At 43.0% G+C, this 18616-nt stretch overlaps 1 protein-coding gene across 3 annotated transcripts in view; it reads right to left on the reverse strand.

Moving 5' to 3' along the window:
• The window catches only part of canx (calnexin), a 17746-nt gene extending 122 nt beyond the window's left edge, over window positions 1-17624 (reverse strand). The window contains exons 1-16 of one of the 3 annotated variants that reach the window (XM_069143936.1): window positions 17556-17624; window positions 12008-12241; window positions 11125-11198; window positions 10902-10960; window positions 10660-10801; window positions 10278-10359; window positions 9937-10129; window positions 9550-9739; window positions 9249-9362; window positions 9004-9160; window positions 8677-8892; window positions 8010-8129; window positions 1318-1456; window positions 1140-1240; window positions 632-679; window positions 139-244 (exon numbers count right to left, since the gene is read on the reverse strand). In XM_069143936.1, the coding sequence (XP_069000037.1) occupies window positions 665-679; window positions 1140-1240; window positions 1318-1456; window positions 8010-8129; window positions 8677-8892; window positions 9004-9160; window positions 9249-9362; window positions 9550-9739; window positions 9937-10129; window positions 10278-10359; window positions 10660-10801; window positions 10902-10960; window positions 11125-11198; window positions 12008-12241; window positions 17556-17624 (1905 nt within the window). In that variant the 3' untranslated portion in view covers window positions 139-244; window positions 632-664. Of the gene's footprint in view, window positions 245-631; window positions 680-1139; window positions 1241-1317; window positions 1457-8009; window positions 8130-8676; window positions 8893-9003; window positions 9161-9248; window positions 9363-9549; window positions 9740-9936; window positions 10130-10277; window positions 10360-10659; window positions 10802-10901; window positions 10961-11124; window positions 11199-12007; window positions 12242-17369; window positions 17489-17555 lie in introns of those variants that run through there. The other 2 variants (XM_069143934.1, XM_069143937.1) reach the window with 2 other exon arrangements.
• Window positions 17625-18616: the final 992 nt, after the last annotated feature.

An 18616-nucleotide genomic window follows, 5' to 3' on the forward strand; every position in this document is an offset into this window, starting at 1 on the left:
TCATCATCATCTTCAGGCTGTTGGAGATCTTGATTAGTTTCCTGGAGGCTTCCACTGGTTCCATTCAGGCTTCATCGCCTCGGAGCAGAGGAGTAGAAGAAGAAAAGGGGGGATGGATGGAGGGGGGTATTTTAGGGGGGGGGGGGGGGGGGGTGTTGAGGTCAGAGCTGTGGATTCACAGATATCAGTCCCTTCTGGTCTTCCTGTTCCTGGGAGATCTCCGCAGAACGTCCTCCTCCAGCTTCTACAGAGAAACAGCAGATTTAAATCAGAACAACTTCAGACGCCTCGAAGATCTTTAAAAGTTCTACAGAGAAATAAAAACCGCAAAGAGGCGAAGACGGACCGACCAGACTTTAAATAACTTTAAATAATCCTGATCCTGCCGAGCATCTGATCCAGCCCTAAAACCAGCCTTAAAACCGGTCTTAATAAAAGTCTAAAACCAGCCTAGTACCAGTTTTAACAGCGGTTTAAAACCAGCTCAATACAAGCTGAACCGACGTGACGGGGTCTGACGGTTCAGGTTGGGAATTACAAACTCGTGTTCAGACGTTTACAAATGTGGAACATTTTTCTAACAGACAGAGAATGAAAATGAGGCTGCAGGAAGCAAAGAGGTGTTAAATACCTGCCGCTTCCACTCCGCCCTCCTCCTGCTTCTCTACGCTTTCAGTTTCTGTTTAAAGGTAAACGTCTGATCAGTTTTTTGGGTGCGCCTCGCTGTCAATGTGGATTTTTTAAAAACTTTTATTTGTGAAATGTAGAAGATTGCAGCCTTCAGATACAGCAGGTTTCAGCCTATTCTTTTTTAAATAAACAGTTTTGAGATGTTATTCACCCAAGAAATATCCTGAAACTAAAGGTTTTCAAGTCAGATCTGTTCGTATTTATCATGTTGAGTTAAAAAACAAAACAATCAAAAATGTCAAATTTCATATTTTGTTGACAACTTTTTTTTTATAAACAATAATAATCTGTTGATTCTATATTTCTACTAAAAAAAAAACTCAACAGCATCATCATCACTGAAAACGATGAGGTCACATCAGTCTGAATAAAATCAATGAGCCAAAGTAAACAAGAAACGGAGATGAATAAAAACCTATCAGAAGAAAACTGCTGAGTCGCCTCCTCACCTCGTCAGCTGTGGCCTCGTTATCCTCCTCCTCCTCGTCCTCCTTCTCCTCTTCCTCCTTCTCTGCAGGACTTTCCTCCTCGTCGCTCTTCTCGTCTGCAGCTGTGAACGAACCTTCAGTCAGACTTCAGAGAAACAGAGGAAACAGCAAAGAGCTGAAATGTGGACGTGGCATCAACCTGGACTGCTCTTCTCGGTCTTCTCGGCCTTCTCCTCCTCTTCCTCTTCCTCCACCTCCTCTTCCTCCTCCTCCTCCTTCACGTCGGGCTGAGGCTCGTCCGTCTTCTTGTACTCAGCCGGCGTCGCTGTTGTTTTCTTCTGCAGAACAAAACAGGAAGACGGTCAGTTGGACATCAGAGACGCTGATAATAACTTCGTCTGCTGACTAAAGAACGTTCAGGCGGAAAGTGGAAGGTGACATGAAGATTTAAGAGTTTATTTTCCATGAAACACTCTCCAGATAAAACCCTTATTTGACATCATTACATAAAGTTTGATCAGTTTGTGTTTATTCAGATTTTTCTGATACTGTAATTAATCAGAAGATTATTAAAGAGCCTTCAGGTGTGTCTGTTTGTGGTTTTAATGAATAAATAACGTCTTTGCTGGTTGGACACAGCGATCATGACAACACGATAATCAATCAAAGCTGGAGAGTAAAAGACAACAGGAAGTATGAAGACTGAAGTCAGTGTGCAGTACCACCGATGGCCACTAGGTGCTGCTCCGACTGACTCCCATTTAAAAAAAACAAAATCAATTTCTCTCTTAAAATAAATCAGTTTTTTCCCCGATGACCGAATTCATTAGATCTTTTTTGTAAATGTGCTGGTGGTCATTCTGGAAATGATTATTCCTCCGTTAATAAAAGGTCCAAATAGTCCCAGCTGGAGAGCAATATTCAAGGTCAAAGTTCACGGTGCTAACATGAAAGGTCCCCAACTGCTCATCCAATCAAATCAGCCGAATATTCGAAATGTTAAACAGTTAAATTATCAGCTGAGAATCATATCATGAACATATCTGCAGTAAAACACCGACATTAATGTGGTGGTTTAACACGTGAACACGGAACACCACAAACACGGAACACACACGTGACGTGAAGCTACTCTAACAGCAGGGGAGGTGGGGGAGGAGGGGTGGAGCGGGAGGAGGGGTGGAGTCACCGGGCCCGAGGAAGAGGCGACGCTGCGTCCGGCTTCGTTAAACTCTTCCTGTAAGATGGTGAGACTCAACTGACCCTGAGCTGATCCTGACGACCTCTGTGGACAGTTGACCGGCACACAGTCAATCAATCAATCAATCAATCAATCAATCAATCAATCAATCAATCAATCAATCAATCAATCAATCGACTCTTTTAATGATTAGATTATTAATAGAAGTCTAAATTTACAGCCATCTTACATTATGAATATTTTATTGTGGACGTCACCAGGATGTCCTTTATTTTCTCATGTTTTATTGACCAAATGACATGTTGATTAATCAATAATAATAAAAACAAACTGAACTGAACCCACTCAACATTTATTTGCACTTTTCTTTAATACTTGTTTGTAAAACTTTAAGAAGTTTGACTTTTATTGAAACATTTCTCTTAAGAAACAGTTTTTAAAACAAAGAAGGTTGGAATAAATTTTAGTGGAACAAGGATTCATCCCAGGAACGTGTGTGTGTAGTGTGTGTATGTAGTGTGTGTATGTAGTGTGTGTATGTAGTGTGTGTGTGTATGTAGTGTGTGTGTGTATGTAGTGTGTGTGTGTAGTGTGTGTATGTAGTGTGTGTGTGTATGTAGTGTGTGTATGTAGTGTGTGTGTGTATGTAGTGTGTGTGTGTATGTAGTGTGTGTGTGTAGTGTGTGTATGTAGTGTGTGTGTGTATGTAGTGTGTGTGTGTATGTAGTGTGTGTGTAGTGTGTGTGTGTATGTAGTGTGTGTGTGTATGTAGTGTGTGTGTGTATGTAGTGTGTGTGTAGTGTGTGTGTGTAGTGTGTGTATGTAGTGTGTGTGTGTATGTAGTGTGTGTGTAGTGTGTGTGTGTATGTAGTGTGTGTGTGTATGTAGTGTGTGTGTGTATGTAGTGTGTGTGTGTATGTAGTGTGTGTATGTAGTGTGTGTGTAGTGTGTGTATGTAGTGTGTGTGTAGTGTGTGTGTGTATGTAGTGTGTGTATGTAGTGTGTGTGTGTATGTAGTGTGTGTATGTAGTGTGTGTGTGTATGTAGTGTGTGTATGTAGTGTGTGTGTGTAGTGTGTGTGTGTGTGTAGTGTGTGTATGTAGTGTGTGTGTATGTAGTGTGTGTAGTGTGTGTATGTAGTGTGTGTGTATGTAGTGTGTGTGTGTATGTAGTGTGTGTGTAGTGTGTGTGTGTAGTGTGTGTGTGTGTGTGTAGTATGTGTGTGTAGTGTGTAGTATGTGTGTGTGTGTGTAGTGTGTGTAGTATGTGTGTAGTGTGTGTAGTATGTGTGTGTGTGTAGTGTGTGTGTGTAGTGTGTGTGTGTGTAGTGTGTGTGTAGTGTGTGTGTGTGTGTAGTGTGTGTGTGTGTGTAGTGTGTAGTATGTGTGTGTAGTGTGTAGTGTGTGTATGTAGTGTGTGTGTGTGTGTGTATGTAGTGTGTGTGTATGTAGTGTGTGTAGTGTGTGTGTGTAGTGTGTGTGTGTAGTGTGTGTGTGTATGTGTATGTAGTGTGTGTGTAGTGTGTGTATGTAGTGTGTGTGTGTATGTAGTGTGTGTGTGTATGTAGTGTGTGTGTGTAGTGTGTGTGTGTGTGTAGTGTGTGTATGTAGTGTGTGTATGTAGTGTGTGTGTGTATGTAGTGTGTGTGTGTAGTGTGTGTATGTAGTGTGTGTGTGTATGTAGTGTGTGTATGTAGTGTGTGTGTGTATGTAGTGTGTGTGTGTATGTAGTGTGTGTGTGTAGTGTGTGTATGTAGTGTGTGTGTGTATGTAGTGTGTGTGTGTATGTAGTGTGTGTGTAGTGTGTGTGTGTATGTAGTGTGTGTGTGTATGTAGTGTGTGTGTGTATGTAGTGTGTGTGTGTATGTAGTGTGTGTGTAGTGTGTGTATGTAGTGTGTGTATGTAGTGTGTGTGTGTATGTAGTGTGTGTGTAGTGTGTGTGTGTATGTAGTGTGTGTGTGTATGTAGTGTGTGTGTGTATGTAGTGTGTGTGTGTATGTAGTGTGTGTATGTAGTGTGTGTGTAGTGTGTGTATGTAGTGTGTGTGTAGTGTGTGTGTGTATGTAGTGTGTGTGTAGTGTGTGTGTGTATGTAGTGTGTGTATGTAGTGTGTGTGTGTATGTAGTGTGTGTATGTAGTGTGTGTGTGTAGTGTGTGTGTGTGTGTAGTGTGTGTATGTAGTGTGTGTGTATGTAGTGTGTGTAGTGTGTGTATGTAGTGTGTGTGTATGTAGTGTGTGTGTGTATGTAGTGTGTGTGTAGTGTGTGTGTGTAGTGTGTGTGTGTAGTATGTGTGTGTAGTGTGTAGTATGTGTGTGTGTGTGTAGTGTGTGTAGTATGTGTGTAGTGTGTGTAGTATGTGTGTGTGTGTAGTGTGTGTGTGTAGTGTGTGTGTGTGTAGTGTGTGTGTAGTGTGTGTGTGTGTGTAGTGTGTGTGTGTGTGTAGTGTGTAGTATGTGTGTGTAGTGTGTAGTGTGTGTATGTAGTGTGTGTGTGTGTGTGTATGTAGTGTGTGTGTATGTAGTGTGTGTAGTGTGTGTGTGTAGTGTGTGTGTGTAGTGTGTGTGTGTATGTGTATGTAGTGTGTGTGTAGTGTGTGTATGTAGTGTGTGTGTGTATGTAGTGTGTGTGTGTATGTAGTGTGTGTGTGTAGTGTGTGTGTGTGTGTAGTGTGTGTATGTAGTGTGTGTGTATGTAGTGTGTGTAGTGTGTGTGTATGTAGTGTGTGTGTGTATGTAGTGTGTGTGTAGTGTGTGTGTGTAGTGTGTGTAGTGTGTGTGTAGTGTGTGTGTGTAGTATGTGTGTGTAGTGTGTGTAGTATGTGTGTGTAGTGTGTAGTGTGTGTGTAGTATGTGTGTAGTGTGTGTGTGTAGTGTGTGTGTGTGTGTAGTGTGTGTGTAGTGTGTGTGTGTATGTAGTGTGTGTGTGTATGTAGTGTGTGTGTGTATGTAGTGTGTGTGTAGTGTGTGTATGTAGTGTGTGTATGTAGTGTGTGTGTGTATGTAGTGTGTGTGTGTATGTAGTGTGTGTGTAGTGTGTGTGTGTATGTAGTGTGTGTATGTAGTGTGTGTGTGTATGTAGTGTGTGTATGTAGTGTGTGTGTGTAGTGTGTGTGTGTGTGTAGTGTGTGTATGTAGTGTGTGTGTATGTAGTGTGTGTAGTGTGTGTATGTAGTGTGTGTGTATGTAGTGTGTGTGTGTATGTAGTGTGTGTGTAGTGTGTGTGTGTAGTGTGTAGTATGTGTGTGTGTGTGTAGTGTGTGTAGTATGTGTGTAGTGTGTGTAGTATGTGTGTAGTGTGTGTAGTATGTGTGTGTGTGTAGTGTGTGTGTGTAGTGTGTGTGTGTGTAGTATGTGTGTGTAGTGTGTGTGTAGTGTGTGTGTGTGTGTAGTGTGTAGTATGTGTGTGTAGTGTGTAGTGTGTGTATGTAGTGTGTGTGTGTGTGTGTATGTAGTGTGTGTGTATGTAGTGTGTGTATGTAGTGTGTGTAGTGTGTGTGTGTAGTGTGTGTGTGTATGTAGTGTGTGTGTAGTGTGTGTATGTAGTGTGTGTGTGTATGTAGTGTGTGTGTGTATGTAGTGTGTGTGTGTAGTGTGTGTGTGTGTGTAGTGTGTGTATGTAGTGTGTGTGTATGTAGTGTGTGTAGTGTGTGTGTATGTAGTGTGTGTGTGTATGTAGTGTGTATGTAGTGTGTGTGTATGTAGTGTGTGTAGTGTGTGTGTGTAGTGTGTGTGTATGTGTATGTAGTGTGTGTGTAGTGTGTGTATGTAGTGTGTGTGTGTGTGTAGTGTGTGTGTGTGTGTAGTGTGTGTGTGTAGTGTGTGTGTGTGTGTAGTGTGTGTATGTAGTGTGTGTGTATGTAGTGTGTGTAGTGTGTGTGTATGTAGTGTGTGTGTGTATGTAGTGTGTGTGTAGTGTGTGTGTGTAGTGTGTGTAGTGTGTGTGTAGTGTGTGTGTGTAGTATGTGTGTGTAGTGTGTGTAGTATGTGTGTGTAGTGTGTAGTGTGTGTGTAGTATGTGTGTAGTGTGTGTGTGTAGTGTGTGTGTGTATGTAGTGTGTGTGTAGTGTGTGTGTGTATGTAGTGTGTGTGTGTATGTAGTGTGTGTGTGTATGTAGTGTGTGTGTAGTGTGTGTATGTAGTGTGTGTATGTAGTGTGTGTGTGTATGTAGTGTGTGTGTGTATGTAGTGTGTGTGTAGTGTGTGTGTGTATGTAGTGTGTGTATGTAGTGTGTGTGTGTATGTAGTGTGTGTATGTAGTGTGTGTGTGTAGTGTGTGTGTAGTGTGTGTATGTAGTGTGTGTGTATGTAGTGTGTGTAGTGTGTGTATGTAGTGTGTGTGTATGTAGTGTGTGTGTATGTAGTGTGTGTGTAGTGTGTGTGTGTAGTGTGTGTGTGTAGTGTGTAGTATGTGTGTGTGTGTGTAGTGTGTGTAGTATGTGTGTAGTGTGTGTAGTATGTGTGTAGTGTGTGTAGTATGTGTGTGTGTGTAGTGTGTGTGTGTAGTGTGTGTGTGTGTAGTATGTGTGTGTAGTGTGTGTGTAGTGTGTGTGTGTAGTGTGTGTGTGTGTGTAGTGTGTAGTATGTGTGTGTAGTGTGTAGTGTGTGTATGTAGTGTGTGTGTGTGTGTGTATGTAGTGTGTGTGTATGTAGTGTGTGTATGTAGTGTGTGTAGTGTGTGTGTGTAGTGTGTGTGTAGTGTGTGTATGTAGTGTGTGTGTAGTGTGTGTATGTAGTGTGTGTGTGTATGTAGTGTGTGTGTGTATGTAGTGTGTGTGTGTGTGTGTGTGTAGTGTGTGTATGTAGTGTGTGTGTATGTAGTGTGTGTAGTGTGTGTGTATGTAGTGTGTGTGTGTATGTAGTGTGTGTGTAGTGTGTGTGTGTAGTGTGTGTAGTGTGTGTGTAGTGTGTGTGTGTAGTGTGTGTAGTATGTGTGTGTAGTGTGTAGTGTGTGTGTAGTATGTGTGTAGTGTGTGTGTAGTGTGTGTAGTATGTGTGTGTAGTGTGTAGTGTGTGTGTAGTGTGTGTAGTATGTGTGTAGTGTGTGTGTGTGTGTAGTATGTGTGTGTAGTGTGTGTGTGTGTAGTGTGTGTGTGTGTAGTGTGTGTGTGTGTGTAGTGTGTAGTATGTGTATGTAGTGTGTAGTATGTGTGTAGTGTGTGTGTGTGTGTGTGTGTAGTATGTGTGTATGTAGTGTGTGTAGTGTGTGTGTGTGTATGTAGTGTGTGTAGTGTGTGTGTGTGTGTATGTAGAGTGTGTGTAGTGTGTGTATGTAGTGTGTGTGTGTGTGTGTGTAGTGTGTGTATGTAGTGTGTGTAGTGTGTGTGTGTAGTGTGTGTAGTGTGTGTATGTAGTGTGTGTATGTAGTGTGTGTAGTGTGTGTATGTAGTGTGTGTATGTAGTGTGTGTATGTAGTGTGTGTAGTGTGTGTGTGTAGTGTGTGTAGTGTGTGTATGTAGTGTGTGTATGTAGTGTGTGTAGTGTGTGTATGTAGTGTGTGTATGTAGTGTGTGTGTGTAGTGTGTGTGTATGTAGTGTGTGTATGTAGTGTGTGTATGTAGTGTGTGTAGTGTGTGTATGTAGTGTGTGTATGTAGTGTGTGTAGTGTGTGTATGTAGTGTGTGTATGTAGTGTGTGTGTGTAGTGTGTGTGTGTGTAGTGTGTGTATGTAGTGTGTGTGTGTGTGTGTTACCTTGCCGGTGCAGCAGAAGACGATGATGAGGACGAGCGGTAGCGCCACCGTGAGGACGTAGACGACCCACAGCCATGGACGCTCCTCTGCAGCGCTCAACATCTGAGCTGCCAGACCGGGCTGAAAACACACAAACAAATATAAACTACTTGTACACATAAATGACACACTTAAGAGGAAACAACAAAAACAAATAACGGGCAAATGAATATCAACACAAAAACATGGACCACAGTTAAAGGAGGACAAACAGCTTCTTTCAGGTTTCATCAAATAAACACAACTTTTTAAATATGTCAGATTTCCATCTAAAACCTTTTAATCAAAGAAGATCATCAATCAAGCAGAGCTGCAGTTTGTTTTTCATCACTGAGTAACTGTGTGACCGGATCAACGTGCGTGAAGAGATTTTTAAAGTCGTACAATCCAAGAACCTTCAGATTAATAAACTTCTATCTCATCATCATGGCTAATCCAAGTGTCCTTGAACACATCGTCTGCCTGCCTCCAACACGTTAACTTCACTGGACACAAGCGTCTCGCTTTTCTCCGTAGACGTTCATCAACATCACAACATGTATGTTTTTCTCCGGAGGATTACATCATCACCATCATCATCACCACCACTGATCTGTGATGTCACTGATCTGATGACCTGCTGACCCACCTCAGCGGCGCCCTCTGCTGCCTTCTTCAGGCCCCAGCCGTCGGTGGCCCAACGCTCGGCGGTGTTGCGGTCGTTGGTGATGAAGAAGTTGTCAAAGAAGATGTCGGAGGTCATGGACCAGAGCTCGAGCCCGACGGCGCTGAACGGCGTCATCCTGAACGGGTGCAGGTCCTCGAAGAACGCCGGGTTGGGGATCTTCCTCGGCTTCCAGACGCCCTGAAAACACGAGTGCGAGGTCAGGACGGGAAAGGACCCCGGCATCTCATCTTCATCGCTTTTGAGGCTCCCATCCAAAAGTCGGGACATGGGCGGAGCTTACAGACTCACCTGGTAGTTGGGGTTGTCAATCATGGGGGACTTCCACTTGCCCTTGTAGCTGGGGTTGTCAATCATCGGCCGTTTCCAGGCACCGCAGCCGGGGGCGGTCTCACAGGCGGGGTTGGGGATCTGAGGGGCCTCCCACTCGCCGTCCATGTCCTCGTCCCTGACGGACGGACAGGCGGTTATCAAGAGACTCCAAAACGTCACCCCGAGCACTGTGGTGGACGGGCTGCGTTGCCATGGTAACTCACCAGTCCTCGGGTTTGACGGCGTCGGGGTCCCCGATGTATTCGGGCTCATCGTCCAGCCAGCCGTCTGGTTTCACTGCGTCTTCATCTGGGACCTGAGCCGGAGCGTCTTCATCCCTGAAAACAGATAAACACACTTCATTGATTTTTGTCGATTTCCAGAATTTGTCCCAAAATTTCTCCCTTGGTTTCACTTCCTGGCCTGGTTAGTTTCATCTGTCCCTCGTTGTCCTTCCCTCCCTGCTGTAGTCACTTAATCGCCCCTCCTAAAGTCTGACTGAAACCTTGTGGACTCGGTACTGACCAGTCTTCGGGCTTCACGGCGTTGGGGTCCTGGATCTTGGCCCTCTCGTCCCAATCCTCCGGTTTTTGGTCGTCGGGGTCCTCGATCTCGGCGGCGGGGTTCACGGCCGGGGTCACGTCGGTCAGCAGGCTGCCGCTGTTCACCACTGTCTGATCCACCAGCACCTCGAAGGTGTTGTCGGGGTTCACCACTGGGGGGCAGCACAGATAAGTTTTTAAATCAAAGAGTGCGTGTGTGCTTGCTTACGTGTTTGCTTGTTTACATACGTTTGTTGTTTGTGTGCATTTGTTTACATATATAAATGTTTTTGCTTGTTTGCGTATGTACGTTTGTTTGTGTGAAATTCTTTTGTGCGTTTGCAGGCGTGTGTGTGTGTGCGTGTCTCACCCAGTGTGTACAGGTGGGTCTTCTTGTCGGTGTAGTACGTCCTCAGGTCGGCGTCGGGCTTCTTGGCGTGTTTCTCTTCGTACTCGCCCGTCTTGGGGTTCTTGTGTCTGAAGATGAAGTGCAGCTTGTAGTCCTCTCCACACTTGTCGGGTCCGAACATGATGGTGTACGGAGTTTTATCCACGAACTGGTCCTGCAGACACACGGGGAGAAAAAACAAACAAAACAAAAAAAAACACTGAGCAACGAACACGTTCATTTTAAAGTGGGTTCCCCTCCTCATCCTCTTCACACTAATCATGTTTAAAAAGGTCCTCAGATGAATAAACAGTCTCACTGACCAGGTCCAGTTCAGGAGTCTGAGTCAGCAGCTTCACGTAGGCGCCGCCGCAGTCGATACCGGACTGGAAGTTCACCTCGTACCTGAACACACACACACACACACACACACACACACACACACACACACACACACACACACAGAGAAAGAAAGAAACACACACACACACATGAGAACAGCAGCAGAGACAAACCTCCTGACAGATGAATTCTGTATTAAACGTGTCGGCAACGTTTTCTGGAATAATCTGAATGACTGCTGAGTATCGGCCAATCACAGCAGCCCATGAAGTGATGATTTAGAAACCTGAGACCTGATCTACAGTTTCAGTTTCTTTGGAGAACGAAAGTGAAAATGTTCAGCAGAGTTTTGTGTGTTCTTACTGGACGATGAGCGGTTTGGTGTCGAAGATGAACGGTCGCAGCAGCTGGGCTGAGATGGCGTGATGTTTGGCTCGAGACTTCAGCACCAGACCTTTATCGCCGGGCAGCTTACTGTCCTTCATCTCCTCCACCTGCCACTGACCTGTCAATCAAAAGAAAAGCAGTTTTCTCCTCAGTACGGTGGCCCCTTCAGGACATTCTCAGCTCCAATCGGGTAGAGCACACGTGACATCGTTACCCACCGTCGTACTTGGCGATGTCCTCGTCGGCGTCCTCCTTCTTGGCGATGGACTTCACCCACCTGAAACCAGCACACGGTTCGGTTAGCAACACACCTGACGACAGGAAGTCAGAGCAGCTCCTCCCACACAGGAAACAGCTCAACCACATCCTGAACATCTGAAGACTTCATCTGGAACTTCTGAGGATTTTCAATGCGAGCTCCCGAGAGGAGCGTGTACTCACCCGTCCAGCGTCTCCCGGTCAAACGACTCGGCGAAGAAATGTTCCCCCATCGGCTCTGGAGCTTTGTAGGTCACCTGGAGACCAAGACGGAAAGTTGAACGTTTCATATTCGATTTGTTGTAAATTCTGAATCAGTCTTTTTTATTAATAATGTTACAACCTTGTTTCCAAAAAGTTGTAACAAAATGTGAGGACTGTTGAACCTCTGAAATCCTAAACGGGACAACATTTCACTTTCAAAACACCAGCAAATCTAATTAAAAATTAGCACATATTTTTCATCAAACAATAATGAAACAAAAATATTTGATATGTTGTCTTTGTTCTATTTTAAAACAAATATGAGTTCAAATGATTTAGAAATGATCATATTCTGTTTTCATTTACAACTTTTTTTGGAAACAAGGTTGTAGTTTGGCTTTAAGGCATCATGGGTAAAACAACAACAACCTGCTGCTCTTTCTCTTTTCTGTATTTATTCAGTTATTTAACAGATATTTAGTTTAACCATTACTATCAGGATGAAGATGTTTCCACAACTACAAAAAAAAGAGTACCATAAAGTTTTGGCTGTTGAGGACTTCCTGATGGGATTTTTAAGTTTCAGGAAGTCGTGTTGGACTGAATCATTCTGATAAAGAAAGTTGATTAGTTATCAGACGTTAAAGGAAGCAGGTCAGTTCATCCTGACTCGTTATCACACTGCCTTCCTGGTTAATGAGTAACAAACATTCAAACCCCCTGAAACCAGAAGAACGACAGAATGGAGCAGCGATAAAATATATAATTTATCTCAACATAAAATCACTGGTAAAGATTGACAACACGTTTTCAGTCTACCACTGTTGGCCACAAACCGTCCAATCAGCTGCTGTGGTCTTACCTTGGGTGTGGGAGGAGTTTTAGGAGCAGGTGGAGCTTCGTCCAGCACGTCTCCCTCAAGCTCCTCCTCCTCGTCTTCGGCGCCGGCCAAACCCAGGTCCAGCTCGTCCTCCACGTCCACGTCGTCGCCCAGAATGTCCTCGATCAGGTCATCGGCCCGAGACACCGGCGCCAAGCTGAGGCAGAGGAGGCCCGCCGCCAGAAGAAGGAAAAACCCAACCCTCTGATCCATAGTCTGCACAGAGGAGGAGGAAGAGGAGTGAGCACATGTTGATATGATTATGATGTCACAAATATGCAAATTAGCGTGACATCTGGTGACGTTCCCAGACATTTTAGTTTTTAGTAACTGGTTCATAAAAACTCTTGACCATTAAATGCACACAAGCACAGCCCCATCCATCACCATGGCGACCGACCGGCACCCACAGGACCGTGCAAAACATCAGCCCCTTTTAACCTTAATGAGATTACACCCGCAGGATTTAGTGCAGCACCTCAGAGGAGTTACTGCATGAAGAACAAACACTGAGGAGGCTGCACACGCTCACACTGGCTGACAGGCAACATTTTGATTTTACTAAAGTGCTGCTTTTATTTTGACGTTTTCTGAGTCGCTGCAGGTCTGAATTCAGATCTGTTTCTGAAGTACTCGTGACCCTCAGAAACGACGCAGCTCTTCTGTTCTGCACCTTTTAACACTAAATATATGCTGACGATGCGCTTTTCCAAATTTGAATGAGAAATAATCCAGATGTCTGACAGACAGACAGACAGACGGGCAGCGTTCAGTAACACCTGACGGTGCAGGTTTCAGCAAGTCTCATGCAGCAGACTGAGATTAAGATTAGCCTTTAGCGGGATTAGCATCGGCGGGCTAACAGTCGCGCAACGACAATGTGTGAACACCAGAAACACGCTAAAGACGACTACAGGAAGTTCTAAGGGGAACTCCTTCAAAATAAAAGAAGACATGGTGCAGGTAAAGCTCGCAGATCATCAGTCTGCCACAGCTGCGCACCATCGTGAGGGTGAAGCAACAGTTGATTATCAATTAGGTCAGATCACATTCAGATCGAGTGTTTAATTTTTGTAAATAAATGACAAAAAAAGGTTCATTTCAGATTTTCTTTGGTTTCCTGAACTGTAAACATACCGAACAGTAAAATCCAAGTCACGTCGCTGATGTTTTTAAAGGAGCTGAGGAAACACGCTGCTGCCCGTCGGGGTAATAAGCTTTTAGGAGGCCTCTGATTGGCTGATAAAACAGCAGCTTAATGTTAATCAGTGGAGCGAAACCAGCTGAAGTCACTGTTATCGCCCAGACTGGAGTTCCTGTCGGTCAGTTAATCTGATATTAAGAGTGAGTTCAGCCTGCAGGACATCTGCTGCTGTGATGCAGCACAGAGCTGCTCGCTAACCGGGTTTACGCCCGTCTGTCAGGAAACACCACAGGGGGGCACTCTACTAATACTGAGCATTACTTATCTGATTAAACATCTTCCCTATCAAGTAATACATTTACTAAATATTCATCCAGTCCTTCAAGATGTCTCAAAGATTTAAGTTATGACATATTACAGAAGTTGGGTTGAATTTGCACAAATTATTTGATTTCCTGCCAGGAACTGTTTTATAGATACCTCAATATAAATACAGAATATGTATTTTGAAATCAATAACAAATCATTCAATGTTCAATTCACTTGACTAAATCCACATAAGACTGAAGAGTTTGCAGATTTTTAAGATGACGCAAATACATGAATTAATAGAAAACAAGTTTTGTGTTTAATAAAAAAGGGTTAAAAATGTGCGTCCATGTAAACATCTTTAAAAGTATCATGTTGAATTGGTACTAAACTGAGGGGACATCTCGGCAACAAAAATGAGAACCATGAAATTACATTAGAAATTATTTGCAAACTGTTTTGTCATTTTTTAGATCACGCGAGATAATTTGCTGCTTTTCTGTCGTGTATTAGGTAAAAACTGGAGATATTTGGAGTTTGTTGTTACTCAGAAGTAAAATAATCTAAATAAATGATCTACACGTTACTTAATAATGAAAATATTGGTGAATCTTAACACAGATGAACTCGTTTTGAGTGTTTAAATCTGATCAGAAAGCTGCTTCAGGTCATTGAACAGTTAAATGTTCAGTTAACGTGTCACCAGACAGGACAGACCAGTTACTGTTCACACAGAATAACTCACTTTAAAACTAAACCTGAGCTCTTTCTGTCTTTCCAGACAGTTTCATCCTGTGGTGTAAATAAAAGTCATAAAGCTGCTAAATCAGGACACACTTAGTAGATATTTCACAGATTAATGTGGTAATTTCACTGTTTTACAATGAGTACACATAAATTAAAATGCATGTTCAGTAACCGTGAGAAAGCTGCCGTGTAATCCTGTTCGTACCGACTCAAACAGAAACATGCACGTTTATGCATTCACGTCACAGTCAGACGGATCATTTCTGCTTCAGCTGACGAGCAGCAGATTTACAGAAATATTTGGATCTGTGGTCAAATTCACTTCAGTTTAAATTACAGGTTATTTTCAAATATTTGTTTAAAAAATAAATAAAAGCCCAATATTTTGTGACTCTTCTCATTTTGCATGTTTTCCACTGGCACCTGTTGGTAATGCGTCACTACTACCAGAAGGTGGCGCTAAAGCACCTAAAAGCTGTTTGCCAGCTGCCATTGAATGAACAGAAGAAAGACAAACTTTGGAATAACGGAAAAGTTTCCAGCAAAAATATGAAATCCATATTTTTCATGAAATACCCGTCTGTGTTTTTTTATGAATTCAAATGAATTAATTTATCCTGATTTACTTCTACGGGGGAGAATTTTACCTGCTTTGGTCAGATTTGTTTACCCAATCAAAATTAATGAAAGCCACAAGAACTTCAGTTTTGTACGAATTTTCAGCTCCTCTGGTGGCGGTTGTTGTTTTTGTACTAAGAGCTGCTTTTGTCAAATGTTTCTTTAAATGTGATGAAATAAAAACATGCTAACACCAACATACAGGCTGATTCATGTGCAGTGTAACATCAGCTACAGCTGGTCTCCGATTTATTTACATTTTGTCAAATTAAAAGCAGCAGAATCATTGATTAGCAGCTCCTGTTCATAACATAAACATTATTGAACAGACGACCGTCGCTGATCACTGAAGAAAACCTATAATCATAAAGATTCTCAGGCAGCTTCTGAACCGGGTTTCCTCTCTGGTTTCTAAGTGGATTTATGGGATGCACTTCAGAGATAATAAACATCTCAGGAACTGAAGTCACAGACTGATATCAGGGTTTCACGTTTTTGAACTCCACCTCTCGCAGCGTGTTAATAACAACAGTAATAACCTGCTTCCTTCATCTCCGTCCTGAAGTGATAAATCTGAGCGCTGCGACTCTGACCTCCATCCTGACAGGAACCGGCGGGTTGAACCGGTCGGGCTGCTTCACCTGGAAACTGGATCCCGGCAGTTGGTGACGAAACCACACGCGGACCAATCACAGCCCTTTATTTGTTTTGTTTTTTATTATTAACATGTGATTCTGTTTAAGGTTGGAGTCGCTGCACGATTCCAGACCAGACTTTAGATGTGACTATTTTAGGAACTGATTCAGTCAATTTTAAAACAATAAAACGAATATTTGCATCTAAAAAAAATAAATCAGATTTGCTGCTTTTCTTGTCAAATATCACTAATATCTAAAAGGTTTTGAAATGTTTTAAAAAGTAGTATTTTCTCTTGTGTTTTGACGTCAAGACTGAACGATGAAGCTTCACAACTCTGAAACAATTATCTCTAAATTAATCATTGCAGCATAAAACACTCAGAGCTCAAGTCCCACTACATGGTTTTCAATTATCGGACAGTAAATATACATATATATATATTTTATATAATCCATAATTTTTTTTCGGTTTCTGTAAAACAGACATAATCAAAGTGCTTTTTCTTCTTCTGTTGTTTTAAACAGGCATGTTTGAGTTCTCCGCGCTTGCAGCCGTGATGCTGCCGTTTCCATAGCGACCTGCTGCAGGGATCAATGAGCCGGCAGCAGAGGACCACGGGACACTAACTGACCGTTCACAGGGTTAACCATGTCAATCAGGCAGGATGTCACTCAAACAGAGAAAAACATCTGCAGCTGTAGAAATATTACAAACAGAAGACTTCTGATAGAAAATAAAAAAGATCAGAAATCCTGTAACAGATGATACGAGCTGCTCGTTAAATCATTTAAAAAGGCACATTTCATGTTGCTTTCAGACATTATCTATGTCTTTAAATTAATATTAGTTTAAATCAGAATGAAGCTGTAGAGTTTAAATATTTTATTCTGTTGGTTTCAACACATGAATACTGAGAATAAAACTATTCCTCTCAATGTCTCTGCATTTCACTGGTGAAATAATTTAACAGAAAAATCAATTATAAAACATTTTCGCAATTAATTACCTTTAAAATATTTGAATTGTCTTTCTTTCTCCAGTGTGAGGATTGTGTTCATACCATGAACTGGATATTTTTAATTATTTTACTGAAAACATGTTCTTGTTGTTTTTGACCATTTCCTGTATTTTTAGTCACAGATGAAAACAGAAAACTCTTCTGTTATTAATCCGGATATATTCAGTAAATCTGTTCTGGATGAACTTTATCAGGATTAATGTCGCTTTGTACTGATGGAGGTTCTGCCTGCAGTCATCCAGCACCGTGTCCCCCACCGTGTCCAGCACCGTGTCCCCCACCGTGTCCCCCACCCCCGTGTCCCCCACCGTGTCCAGCACCGTGTCCCGCACCCCGTGTCCCCCACCGTGTCCCCCACCCCGTGTCCAGCACCGTGTCCCCCACCGTGTCCCCCACCCCGTGTCCAGCACCGTGTCCCCCACCGTGTCCCCCACCCCGTGTCCAGCATCGTGTCCCCCACCGTGTCCAGCACCCCGTGTCCAGCACCGTGTCCCCCACCGTGTCCAGCACCGTGTCCCCCACCCCGTGAAGAGCCTCCGAGTCCCGCTGAGACATGCTAACGCGGTTAGCTTAGCTTTAGCTGCTGCTTACGAAACAACGACCGGTGTGAAGGAGTCGACCTGGTCTCGTGAAGGAGTCGACCTGGTCTCGTGCGGGTTCACGGTGATTGTACGAGAAGAAACCCGAGCTGGATGAACTCGGTGCTAGCTGTCTGCTAGCTGTCTGCTAGCTGTCTGCCGTTGAACGTCCATACAGACCGATGCTAACAGACCGATGCTAACAGACCGATGCTAACAGACCGATGCTAACAGGCCGATGCTAACAGGCCGATGCTAACAGGCCGATGCTAACAGGCTAGCTCAGCTCACCTGCGGTTAATTGGCCTCAGTTAGCCACTTAGCCCCGATGCTAGCAGCACGCTGGGAGACGCGGAGCTTCATTGTTATTTGCTAAAAGCGGACATCGTGTCATTAATAACATCGCGGACAGGATCCACAACGCGGTATTTCTCGTAAACAACGTGTGAACGGCCGTTTATCGGTCTCTCTACTCACCTCCGGCTCTGCGATGTGACCGCCTGGGAACGACTGAGGAGGGTCACGTGGGTTTATTGAAGGGCACATGCCGCCTTCGCTCGTTGCTCATTGGTCACCGAGACCGCAACTCCACCGTTTCCTGTCAACTGGCAGGACCTGATTGGTCGAAGGGAAATCTCGATCGACCCGCCCCCCGGAGCTGCACCTCGTGGACAGCGGTGATTGGCCGGACTGTCAGGGGAAGTGTGCGCCGATTGGCTTGTAGTAAAGGCTTATGAAGAAGCCCGATATCCGAGATTGAGATTGATAAGACTTTATTGATCACCACAGGGGAATTCACTGATTACTGCAGCACAGAACTGGTAGACAAAATTAATGAAGTGATACAAAATACATGAATACAATAATTAAAGTGTTTCAATGAGGACGAGTTTCGGATTTCGTTTGTCTATTTTTATTTTTAATATCATTTTATGACGACATCTCTGTTTACAGTATTCAGTATTCATATTACAGTAGTCAAACAGTATTCAGGGAGGAGTTTGGGTAACTATCATTCAATTTAATGGTGAATCAAAGCTTATTAATCCATCAAAACATCAGGTGTGTTTGTTATCATTGTGATTTATTATATTTATTTTCACTCTTATGTAACTACAGTAGATGAAATAATACCACGTTTTTCCAGCAGAACTACAAATAGAAACAGATTGGAAGGAGAGAAGATCAACCGGACTCAGACATTTGTCATCATCTTTTCTCTTTTGAGACAAATAATTATTGTTTGATCAATTAAAAGAAAACATGAACTGATTTTCTCTTCATGCAACACATTCATATAACTATAATCTTAATGTGTTGTGCTCTGCTCCATTATGCTTTAAATAACATTTACTTTGCAGCATGAAAATCTGAAAGCAAAGTCTTAAACATGCTTCCAGGAATTCTGAAACCTTTATTTGTAATTTGTAAATAAAAATAATCATCATGTGTAACTTTTTAAATAGTAAGAAAGCCTAATCAGACATAACTCACTATTTCCTCCTGTCTGCTTGAGAAGCAGCTGTTTTAGAAATTAT

This window comes from Embiotoca jacksoni, unplaced genomic scaffold, assembly GCF_022577435.1.
Source record: "Embiotoca jacksoni isolate LCO1_2020_lvr unplaced genomic scaffold, fEmbJac1.0.p SCAF_117, whole genome shotgun sequence".
Lineage (NCBI taxonomy): Eukaryota > Metazoa > Chordata > Actinopteri > Embiotocidae > Embiotoca > Embiotoca jacksoni.